General features: G+C 44.9%; 2 protein-coding genes across 2 annotated transcripts; both read left to right on the top strand.

Moving 5' to 3' along the window:
• The first annotated feature begins 32 nt into the window (after positions 1 to 32).
• Positions 33 to 11,558, top strand: TXNDC12 (thioredoxin domain containing 12). The gene is made up of 7 exons (XM_084528407.1): positions 33 to 299; positions 2,354 to 2,414; positions 8,448 to 8,500; positions 9,203 to 9,276; positions 9,843 to 9,912; positions 10,002 to 10,085; positions 10,556 to 11,558. The coding sequence occupies exons 1-7, from the start codon at positions 212 to 214 to the stop codon at positions 10,633 to 10,635; spliced, it is 510 nt and encodes a 169-aa protein (XP_084384533.1). The 5' UTR covers positions 33 to 211; the 3' UTR covers positions 10,636 to 11,558.
• On the top strand, positions 2,441 to 7,307 carry KTI12 (KTI12 chromatin associated homolog). The gene is made up of 2 exons (XM_084528406.1): positions 2,441 to 4,085; positions 4,199 to 7,307. The coding sequence occupies exon 2, from the start codon at positions 4,546 to 4,548 to the stop codon at positions 5,257 to 5,259; it is 714 nt and encodes a 237-aa protein (XP_084384532.1). The 5' UTR covers positions 2,441 to 4,085; positions 4,199 to 4,545; the 3' UTR covers positions 5,260 to 7,307.
• Positions 11,559 to 11,777: the final 219 nt, after the last annotated feature.

The raw sequence follows: 11,777 nt of genomic DNA, 5'->3' as shown, positions 1-11,777 counted from the left end.
AGGAGCAGCCCCCACCCCGCCACCTCCCCCTGCGCTTTCCAGCCGAGAGGGGCCGGCAGCACCGCCCACATCCGTCTCTCATCACTTCCTGGCCTTCAAAGATAAAAAAAAAGAAAAGAAAAAAAAAAAAAAAAAAGAAACGAAAAAGATCACCGGAGCCGGTCCGACCGCGTCTCGGAGCTTCAGGGTCCGCCCCGGGGGTGCCGCCGCCATGAAGGCTCAGCCCGCGGCTGTCTCCATCTTCTGCCTGTGCCTGCTGCTGGCGGCCTCCGCAGCCGCCTCCGAAGGGCTCGGAAAGGGTCAGGCAAACGTTTCCTTCGTGCTTTCCTCTCACCCGCCGGCATTGCCGGGGAGCCGGGCGCGGGGGTCTCGGCGGCGAGGCTGGAAGGGGACCGGTGGGAGGGGGGGGGGGTCCGGGCTGGGTACCCCGACCCGCCGGCACTGCCTGCACAGCTCCCTGCGGCTGAGGGTGGTGCTGCCCTTCGGTACCAGGCGGCTTTTAAGCGGTTTTTGCCGTTGCAGCTTTTTTTTTCTGCTTCCACCCAAGCCACAGGGGGCTGCCCCGCTCTCAGGCAGCGCAGCCCCTCGGCGCCTGAGGTGCGCGGCGGCCCCGCCGCTGGCTCTTGGCAGGCGATGAATGGCACTTGCCCGGCTTCCCTGCTGCCTGGCCTGCCCTCCCCGTGTAATTAATTGCCGTGGTTAATGGCTGGCTCAGGCACGGCTCGCCAGGGCCCCGAGCTTCACCCTGGGCGGGCTGCCCCACGGCTGAATCTCCCAGGGCTGTGGTAACCCGCCCGGACCGCGGGCAGCGGGGCCTTGTGGTGCGAGGCCCCGTTATTTCCGTATCGGGATTGGCAAACTTTCATTCTGCGGTTAATCGACTTTCATTCAAAACAAACACGCTGTAACGTTTCGCGGAGTGCTTTTAAAATCGGGCTGATGCTCATCACAGACTGATTTTTAGTTTTAAAAAAGGCGCTTTCTTGCTTAGAACAATAGAAGATTTCCCGTGTTTGAACACGTTGGCCTTTGCAGTACCTGGTGTGTCAATATTCTGAGTAAACACGACTTCTGCTAACCCAACAGCTTTTACCTTTGCCACCATCAGCAAGTACGAACATAGCCTCATGTCTGCGGCTGACTGCCACGGATACATGTGCGCGGACATGGAGGAGGCATCTCCGCCTTCCTAGTAGCACAATTAAATATTTGATGTGTTGCATCATACATGGTCGTGGCAGTTCATATCGGGAGATAAGCTAAGGTGATACAGATACTGTGCCAGCAGTTCAAACTTCCTGGACGCTGAAGTAAGGAGGCTCTGCTGGCCCTGCATTCAGCTTTCTTCAGCTGCCTTGCTGCAGGTGTCTACTGGAGACAATGTCCACTTGTAGTTGTGTCAGCAATGGGCAGGCTGTGGCTCCTGGTCCCCGTGTAGCTCCCAAAATCTGCCCCCTCAGTGAGGTTACAGCCTTTCCCAGGCATTGGGGGTTGCTGAGCATACCTCAGCGATGGGAAGGGGCATGCCAAGGCTGATGTTTGCTCTTTCAGCACAGCCCCATGTTACTGGAGCAATGAGACCTCTGGGGAAGTCTTCAAAAGGGGTTCATCTCTGAACAGTTCCCGGATCTCCTTCATCTCAGCTCTCCACATGGCTTTGAGCCTCATGATGGTAGTGGTGTGTTGGCTACAGGGTGAAAAAAATGGCAGTCCCTGCTTTACTGTTGTTGACATGGGCTTGTTTGGTTTATCTCAACAGACAAGACACAACAAGTCTTATTATCTGCTTGTTGGGTAGAATGTGTCCTGTGTTCAATCACTGTAACATTCAGCAATCTGCATAACGGGGTTCTTTCTTACTCTTTGGTGACAATTATCATCAGTAGTAGTATTTAATGTAATAGTTTTAGAGCAATTAATAATCATTTATTGGCCTATGTATTTTTTAAGGCCTAGTTATTTTGTGCTAGTTCACATTCAGTGGGATTTAGGAAGCCAGATGGTGACATGTTTAATTAGTCAGTAATCAGTTAATAAATGTTCACAGATCGAGGAAGAATGGAGAATAATCAGAAAGCACTTCAATTTTAATCTCTGCTCAGGGAATTTTGATGTCCTTTGCATATGTGTAAATATTCATGACTCTGTGGTTTGTTTTTGTTAATTAATTTCAGTGGGATTCCTTGTAAGACCATGTAGGTTGTAAGTATTCACAGAAGTCTTCTCAGGACTGGGATTATAATTTCTGGTAAAAAAGATTATATAATGAGTTGAAAATGTTCAAAGGGTTGGACTGTTTTCCTCTGATGATATGTTAAACTATGCAGCATTTATAAACCTTTCTCTCTGGCAGGTTTTGGAGATCATATTCATTGGAGAACGCTAGAAGATGGGAAGAAAGAGGCAGCGGCCAGGTATGTTACCTAGTTTTAAATACAGAAAAGTGGCTTTAAAAATTTGTCAAGATTCTGTATCAATCCTAAATTTAGCCACAGAAAATACTAATTATTAACCAATATAAAGGTGGTTTAGGAGACTATTCAGATGTGGAATTAAATTATTGAAGTTCTATCATGTCTTTGAAAATAAAATATTTTTTGTGCATTTGTCACAGTAAAGATATGGACCCCAAACCCACAAACACATGCGTTAATGGTACTCAGTCCCCCTGAACTCAGCAGTGCTGATAGTTTCCATCAAAGTGGATGTGCCTATGTAGATTTGAGACCTCAACATGAGACAACTTGTTTTGTTACTGTCTGCAAAAAGAAGTTTTAAACTATAGTGAGCTGATAAGCTGTTTAAGTAGAACCTTCTGTAGGCTAAATTCTAAAACAACACTGTCTCTATGAAAACGTTTAAAAAATGACATTTTGGCGTATTTTTCTCACAATTTCTTGTTAAAAGGTGAGGAAGAAATTTGCATGCTTATAAATTCTACTTACATTTTAAAACTTATAACCTAGATCTTACATTATTGTGACATTGGTGGAAATTCCTTATGCTTTCCAGGTTTGTAGTTTAATTGAATTTTGCTGTCAAACTGATCCACCTGTTGATTTCCACTCACTGTGCAAGGTCTAGTGATATTAACCCAGATGGTACAGTTCAGAAGTCTAGCAAACGTTTATAACTGGATATTTTAGCATTCATTTGATACACATGTACAAAAAAAAATAGACGATTTTGGTATTTGCAGGAACAATTGTAGTGTTACCTTGCAACAAAGCAGAGGAAGTTTTTAAATGGCACAGATAAAGGAGAGAGTGCTTAGGCAGGATGAGCATTTGTGCTCACAATCCCCCCTGGGCAGTGATGGATGTGATGCACACTTGATTTGCCTTGCCAGAAACACAGACCAGTTCACTTGATGGAGGTCAGCAGTCTGACCTTAGAGCTGGCGATGAAAATTACATGAAATTATCTGTTATGTAGCAAGATGTATTGGGGACAATAGTACAGGAAGTTTCAAGACATTAAATCTGGCTCTGTAAATAGCACTCCCTGGATGTCTTGGAGGTCCTGGAAACAGTGTCTACATACGCTACAGGTTATTGTGGAGATGGGGACAGTTCATGCAGTTCTCCTGTGAAGGAAGGCTGAGAGAGCTGGAGCTGTTCAGCCTAAAGAGAAGGCTCAGGGGTGACCTTATTGCAGCTTTTCAATACCTAAAGGGGGCTTATAAAAAGATGGAGAGCGGCTCTTTGCTCAGTCAGATAATGACAGGATAAGGGAGAATGGTTTTAAACTAAAAGAGGGGAGATTTGGATTAGATGTTAGGAGGAAATTCTTCACTCAGAGGGCTGCCCAGAGAGGTTATGGATGCCCCATCCTTGGAGATGTTCAGGGCCAGGTTGGACAAGGCCCGGGGCAACCTGACCTAGTGGGTGCTGTCCTTTCCTATGGCCAGGACTTGAAACTGGGTGATCCTTAAGGTCCCTTCCACCTATAACCATTCTATGATTGTGTATTTCTGAAAGCATCTCATTCTCAAAGCTTACTACAGTACGATCGCACTTTTAAACAAAACGCTTTGCAAATCGGCGGCACCACACCAGGGGCTGTGTGGTGATATCGGTGTCACTGTGCCAGGGGTGCCAGGGGCTGTGTGGTGATTTCGGGTCTCACAGTGCTGGGGGCTGTGTGGTGATTTCGGTGTCACCGTGCCAGGGGCTGTGTGGTGATTTCGGTGTCACAGTGCCGAGGGCTGTGTGGTGATTTCGGTGTCACAGTGCCGGGGGCTGTGTGGTGATTTTGGGTCTTACAGTGCTGTGGGCTGTGTGGTGATTTCGGTGTCACCATGCCAGGGGCTGTGTGGTGGTTTCAGAGTCACCGTGCCAGGTGCCGTGAGGTGATTTCGGGTGTCACAGTGCCAGGGGCAGCTTGCTGGCTCCCCACGCCACCCCGCTGTGAGGAGACCCTCACGGGTGCCCCCTGTGGCGGCGCTGTCAGGCCGTGCCGCCATGGCGACGAGCCGGAGCCCGGCGGAAGCAGTCGCGGCCCCGTCCGGGTCAGGATGGCGGCGCGGCGGGCGCTGAGGGGAGGATGCCGCTGGTGGTGCTGTGCGGGCCGCCGGGCAGCGGCAAGAGCCGGCGGGCGGCGGAGCTGCGGGAGGCGCTGGACGGCCCGGAGCGGCGGGCGCACGTCGTGACCGAGGCGGAGGGCGGCCGGGCGGCGCTGCGGGCCGAGGTGGAGCGGCGGCTGAGCCGGCGGGACGTGGTGATCGTGGACGCGGGCAACGAGCTGCGGAGCGGCCGCTACGAGCTGTACTGCGCGGCGCGGCAGGCGGGCACGGCGCTCTGCCTCCTGCACTGCGCCGCCGGCCCCCCCGAGCCGCCCTTCGAGGCTCCGGATCCCCGCAACCGCTGGGACCGGCCTCTCTTCACCGTGCGGGGCGAGGAGCCGCTGCCTCTGGCCGAGATCCGAGCCGCCCTCTTCGACAGCACCCCGCCGCCGCCGCACCGGGCCACCCGCAGCCAGCCCCTGCAGTCGTGCGAGTTCCTGCACCGCCTCGACAGAGCCACGCAGGACGTGGTGGCCGCCGTGCTGGCCGCCCAGAGGAGCGGGGTGCTGCCCGGGGAGGAGGTGCGCGTCCCCGGGGTGGTGGAAGGGCTGGTGCTCACCCGGCCCGTCAGCATGGCTGAGCTGAGCCGGCTGCGCAGGCAGTTCATCAGCTACACCAAGATGCAGCCCAGCGATGAAAACCTGCCCCAGCTGGCCAGCATGTTCCTGCAGTACCTGAGCCGCAGCATCCAGTGAAGACGAGGCCCTGGGCCAAAGCGCTGCCAGCAGCAGGAGTGTGCCTCCCAGCCACTGACCTGAGGAGCTCATGGCCCGCTTGTCACATATCGTGACATATAGCAGCAGCAGGATGCTGTGTCCCTGCTGACATTTTACTGCTAAGAGGATCCCTATGGAGACTCTCCTGCCACCCTCCCCACCGCATTCTCCCCACGTGTGTTTTTCCAAGAGACCTTGTTGCCTCCCCAAGCAAGCGAAGTCTCCTGTGGAGACCTAAACCCCAATAATCATGTAATATATGAACGTCAGAGGCTGAAGATAGAGACCATAAGGAAAACTTGTCCCCTGTGCATTGGCTGTGTGTATGTGGTGAATAAGAAGATTGCTTTTCCAAGGCTGTCTCCAGATATGTCAAACTGCAGAAAGGACTTCAGTTCCCAGACTGGAACAGGCTGTATTCTTAGGATATAACTTCAAAAAAATCCTATTGAACCTAGGAGACAGATTTGCGAGCTCAGCACAACAGAAGGGTGCTGGCTTAGCCAACTTAAACCTCTCTATTTCAGGTTTAACAATAAAACGTGCCTTAAATGGAGTAGATTTAATTTACCCGTGGGACTGTTTTATTGAAATAACTTGCTATGGCTTTTCTGTGCAAGGTCATCATTAAATGCTTTTAAAAACACTAATTGTTTCAGAGTGAGTGCTCTTGTGCTCTTCTAAGAAGGATGAACTAAAAAGGCAATGACTGCTCTGGGTTAAACTCTCTCTAAGTCTGTACTGGCTGTGACTGGGTAACTCATTTTTGTGCTTAGTTTCAACTAATTCAGTCTTTGCTGTACTGCATATATGGCTTAGATACGCTTTTCACGTTCTTGTGGGTTCTTCATCCCTCATTTAAATAAATGTTGTTGGGTTCTGTTTTTAATTGTGTAGTGCTACCTGGGAGGAAATGGTAAAGTGGGGCAAGAAGGGACACTTCACTGATTTGCTTGGCATTGGCTATTTATCTGGCATACCAATTGCTAAATGGACTTAGGCATTTCAGAACTGAGAAATGACTACAAAAATGTTTTGATGTAAATAAAATTAAATTATCTCTCAAAGAGAATAAAGCTGATGAAATACATACAGTATCACTAAAACTTTTGTGAGTTCTGTCCAGCTAAGAGTTTGTATTTCAGGACTCTGAGCAGTTGCATTTAAAATCTGCATTGAAAATCTCTCTTTAAAAAAAAAAAAAAAAAAAAAAAAAAAAAGTAAAAGCGTGGTGCAGTACCAAGGATCATGTGTTTCTGGTAACTCTTCTGACATGAAGATCCTTGATGATAAGGACAGTGCATATTTTCCAGACTTCAGTCGGCGTCATCTTGAGAAAGGAGCAAAATCATGTTGGACTGTATAAAAACTGAAAAAAGTATATTTTTGTCATCAGGGAGAAGGCACAGATGTAACATGAGCTTTACCAGCGAAATGTGTGTTCTTGCTCCTTACTGCAAACAAAGTCCTATGTAAAGAAGACGACAGCAATTGCTTAGTAATAAATGCCAGGCTTCTGTTTGAACTATTCCAAATGTTACTTCCTTCCTCTCCACACATTACTGAAAGCTGTAACTTAAAGCTGGTAGGGAGTTCTTTTCATACCAATCTGCAGATGAAGGAAAATGTGTCCTTCAGATCTGCTAGTCATTATTTGCCATTGTTCACAGTGGTGTTTGCTTGGTGTTACCTTAAAGAAGTATCTATATAGTATGTTCTCTGTGTACCTTTCTAGATTCCTTCTTTTATTTTGCCTAATTTTAGGTTGTTCTTACTATTTTGAAAGCTGTATCACTATTAGTAGCTTCCCTTGGATACTCTTCCATAGCTAAAGGGAATTAATGGTAAGAGAACAAGGATGAGATTCCCAATTCCTTGTTCTTAGTCTTTTGTAGTTTATTGTGCTAGTCTGCTCTCACTACTTCAGCTGTTTGAAAAGTGTTTTGAAGGACTTCCACATGCAAAAAGCGTGGAGGTAGCTGTTGTACTACCTAAATGTATTCCATAGCAATAAAAATCACCTGTAAGTATGTCACTTTCCTTGTTAGAAAGGTAAACTTCATGTAAAATAGGCAAGGTATTTTAGTGAGAGCAGTGAAGTGGTGGATTAATTGAATCACCAGCATTTACAACAGGAAATAGGTGAAATTCTTTGTGTTTAAGGCCTCTTTGTCTAATCACATAATGCAGCCTGAATGCATTACAAAGGAGCTTAGACAATTCAAACTTGTTAAGCCTGAATTCGTCAGAAGGTGAAATGCTAAGGGGATTTTTTAGAACAAGGTTAAATAAGACATAGGCAATGGAATCAACCTCCAGGTAGTGTAGGTAGTGAAGGTTAAGTGAAGACTTCAGGAAGAGAGATGGAGAATAATATTCACATGATGTACTTGTATTCACATGATGTACTGGACACGCTGAACTTAATACTCTGAGTTGTCCGCAAAAAAAGCATTTCTCTATATTCATTCTACAGTGAACTTAGGCTCTTCACTTTGGTCCTTCTACCTTTTACTTTATTTAGGCTACACTTCCACACAGCTCCCTTCCTTCTTGGTCCTGGCACTTCTCACACTTGTTTCAGCATACCAGCACGTGGGAAACTAGCCTGGAAGCTGACGGGTTTGCCAGGTTACTGTGTTTGATTATTGCTCAGTGATCCCGGATCTTAATCATGGGAGGCTGCAGAAAGAAGTGTCTGAAACATGCAGACCATAACGGGGAAAGGGGTGGATGGATGACTGTCACCCCCTGCATTGGCTTAAGTGGCTGTGCAAATCCCTTCTGAGATCTCTCACGTAGCTGGTGTGACTAACCCCTGCCTTTTTAAAAAAAAACAAACACATGACCAGTTGTGCTTCTATGCATGTCTGAACTAATGACACCAGACCTTTCAAAAAGAAAGTCTCCTACTCCACAAGTCATTGGTTGGCATTTCTAATAAATTATTTTGATGTGTGTTTAAGGTTGGAAAACTTGCGAGGCAGCAAAATCTACAAACGCAGATGAATCTCTCTGCATCTCCATATTTTCTATTACATATAGCCTTTGTAGAAGGCCTGATTGTTAAAATGTACAAGTAATAGAATTTAGAAATAATATGGTAATAGTTGAGAGGCTTGGCTGTAAGCTTTATTTGACAATTATTTTTCTTTTTTTATTTGAAGTGGTTTGCCTCTTATGGTTATCATCCACAAGTCTTGGTGTGGAGCTTGCAAAGGTGAGTGTATTTAACACTAAAGCTTGATGGAATTTCTAATGAACTTTTGTATGCAGATTGTGTAACATGAGAAACATGAACTTTGCATTCAAAATGCAGTTAGCTGTCCTTAAATTTCATGTGGAGCAGTGCAATATCACACCACTTAACCTGTTAGCACTGCCAAAAGTCAGCCATGCTTGCACGCCGGCAAAGTAACATGAAATGCTGCCCATCTGTAGTGGCTGCAGATTTTCCTGCACTTTGCTTATAGCAAATGGGAGAGAAGGAACGATCTCTGAGAATTAAGAGATTGCCCTTAAATTGCCCTTACTTTCGGCTGGTGGTTCTTAGAAGGTGAGGCTTTTTCAGCATCACAAAGGAACAAGCTAGTCATAATGACTAGACCGAGGCTGAACTAGCTGAGTAAGAAATGATTTACAGCAAGCTTTTTGCTTCTGTTCCATTGGTTCCAAAATGACTGCGTATGTCCGTTGGCCAGGCTTCATCATGTGGCAGGTCAGCAGGGATTGCTTCAGTTACTGCCTCTTCTGAGCCTGGCTTGAACAGCCTGACACATATATTCCGTTTACCCACTGCTCATTGAAAATTACTAGCTCTCTAGAGGCAGGAATGGAGTAGAGGTTCTGTGTTGACCTGAAAACCTGAAATATTTTCCATATTTACACATCTCTCTGTCTCTCTCCCTCCCTCCTTAATTAGCTTTGAAGCCAAAGTTTGCTGAATCTAAGGAGATCTCCGAACTTGCCCATAATTTTGTTATGGTCAACCTCGAGGTAGGCTACGCTCTGATTTGTATCCAGGTTACTGCTTAGTAGTTAAGTATTTGGAATCCTCATTAACTGGTTGCATCTGTTTTTTGTCTATGTCCTAACACTTGCACTCCTGAGTAGGTATGCAGGATGGTTGATGTAGCTAATTGTTTTTATTTTTTTCAGTATAGTTATATTAATTGTGTTTATAAACCTGACTGCCCTTGTCTCTTTAACAATTTGTACTGCATATCAGTCTGTCGCCACTGTAAAGGAATTCATATTCATTCTCTCCTGATGTATAAAACATTTCTAAACCAAAGCAAAGTTTAATGCAAATTGACAGGAAAAAAAAAAAAAAAGAAAAAAAAAGAAAAAAAGATTATTTTGATAAATTATACTTGTTTAGGTGGAAATAACCTTATTTTCTTTGAAAGTGGAAGATACTGCAGTACCTATTGTCTGTTCAAGTTGTAAATTGCTCAGGGTAAATGGAATCTGAAGGCAATAGCTTGTTTCTTTAAAATGAGTACTGTGTTTTGTTAGATATCTTTCTAATACATTCTCTCTTTTCTGTCTTGCTTTGATAGGATGATGAAGAGCCAAAGGATGAAGCCTTTAGTCCTGATGGAGGTTACATTCCTAGAATCCTTTTCATGGGTAAGACATTCACAGCTTTTGTATCCATTCACAGGATCATGTTCTTACTATTGCCACCCAAATTTCCTGTCTGATTTCTTCTTTCATAGACCCCAGTGGAAAAGTTCACCCAGAAATCATAAATGAGAAAGGAAACCCCAGCTACAAGTATTTCTATACCAATGCTGATCAAGGTATGTGAAAACTAATTTGAAGTGTAAGAGCTCCAGGTGGAGTTCTGGGTGTGTCCCAAGTGAAGGACAACACCTTCACTTTTTTGTGGAGAAAAATGATACATGACAGCATAACTAGGAGCTGTTACATCGGTGAGTGAGTGACTCTCTGTGCTTTGAGGAACCATGTTCAGAATCATGATTCACCTTAATACCTACCATAATGTCTCTAGGACCTAAGCTGCCTCCATCTGTCACATAGAAAATCATCCAATTCACAAATAGTTGAGAGAAGAGCAGAAGCCTGGTTTTTTGTTCGTTTTTGTTTGTTTGTTTTTGTTTTGTTTTGTTTTGTTTTCCCCTTGGGTAGTTTTGTAGATTTACATTCTGTGTACACATATAACTCTGTTTATTTGAAATACATTCATTACCAGGACACCTTGTTTTTCTCTTTAGATTAATAGTTGATCTCTCTCTGTCTGATCTTTCAGTTGTCCAAGGGATGAAGGAGGCCCAAGAGAAGCTCACAGGTGATGCTTTCAAACAAAAACACCTGGGAGATGAACTATAATGAATACACTGAATGACGCTTTCCCATCCCTTCAAAACTCTAAATGGCAATGATTAAACTGACCAAGAATGTAGATGCACTGGAGGGACGTGATTCTCCTGTCAACAATGTTAGGTTAAACCCTGTTTGGAGTTCACACACATGCATCACTTTCAGTGTTATCTCCTCCTCTGCCTGGCTGTGTGTACTGTAATGATTTTTTTGCAGCTAGATAATGTGCAAACACATCAATTCATGTGTTTGAGCAACCACTAATATTGGTGTTAAAAGGGAGGTGTGTAGGGCAAAACATTAATTTGAAGACAAACAGTGTGATTGGAATAACTAGAAGTAGCCGACATTTTGATGCTTAATCAGGGTTGGATCCCTCTTTTCTCACTGGTATTATTGTGTGATCCCATTGTTTTATTGGGGATTCATATGAGTGGGACATGTACCTGGGCCAGGTGTTTTCTAGACATCCCAAACCATAAATTTTGCCACTAAGCCAAGTAGAGTAAATTTCATCAATGTCCAAGTAGCATGTAAAATTATTAGCTCTGCAAACATATTTTTATGTAAAACTCTGTGTGATTCATCCTTATTTGCCTTTGGGCAGAAACTGAACTTACTCACCTTTTGATTGTCTGACTGAGTGAAGGTGGGTTATGTTGAAGCATTACGGGGAATCCCCTTTTATTCTTTGAATGTTTTTGGCTAATGCCTTGCCATCACATTGTACTGTATTTTTGTACCAGGGTGAAAAATTAAACCTTTTTAAACATAAGCATGCAGTGTTTTTTGATGAAGGGCATAGTTTTCCATTCTTAAAGACTGGGGAATATATTTGTGTTTATGTTGCAGTGGTTATTAGTGCTGAATGTCACAGCTGAAGAAGGTTTCTCTTTTATATAATTAAAATATAACAGTTGCTTTTCATGTAATTGTAATTCAGCCATTATTACGCTAACAAATACTGCTGAGGTCAAGGTTATACTTAGTGTTTATCTACTGGAACTGAAAAGAAAAATAGAGGGGAAAAATCCCTTCACTTTACCTGCTGGTAAGGGTGCATCATTGGTTCATGTTCAACTTGTTCTCCCCCACATCCCCTCCTGCAAAGCTGCTTTCCAGCCTGTTGGCCCCTGGCCTGCACTGATTCA

The sequence above is a fragment of the Aythya ferina genome, assembly GCF_964211825.1.
Source record: "Aythya ferina genome assembly, chromosome: 8".
In the NCBI taxonomy this organism is placed as follows: domain Eukaryota; kingdom Metazoa; phylum Chordata; class Aves; order Anseriformes; family Anatidae; genus Aythya; species Aythya ferina.
Note: the sequence above shows the minus strand (reverse complement) of the source record. Positions and strands in the feature narration are given on the sequence as shown.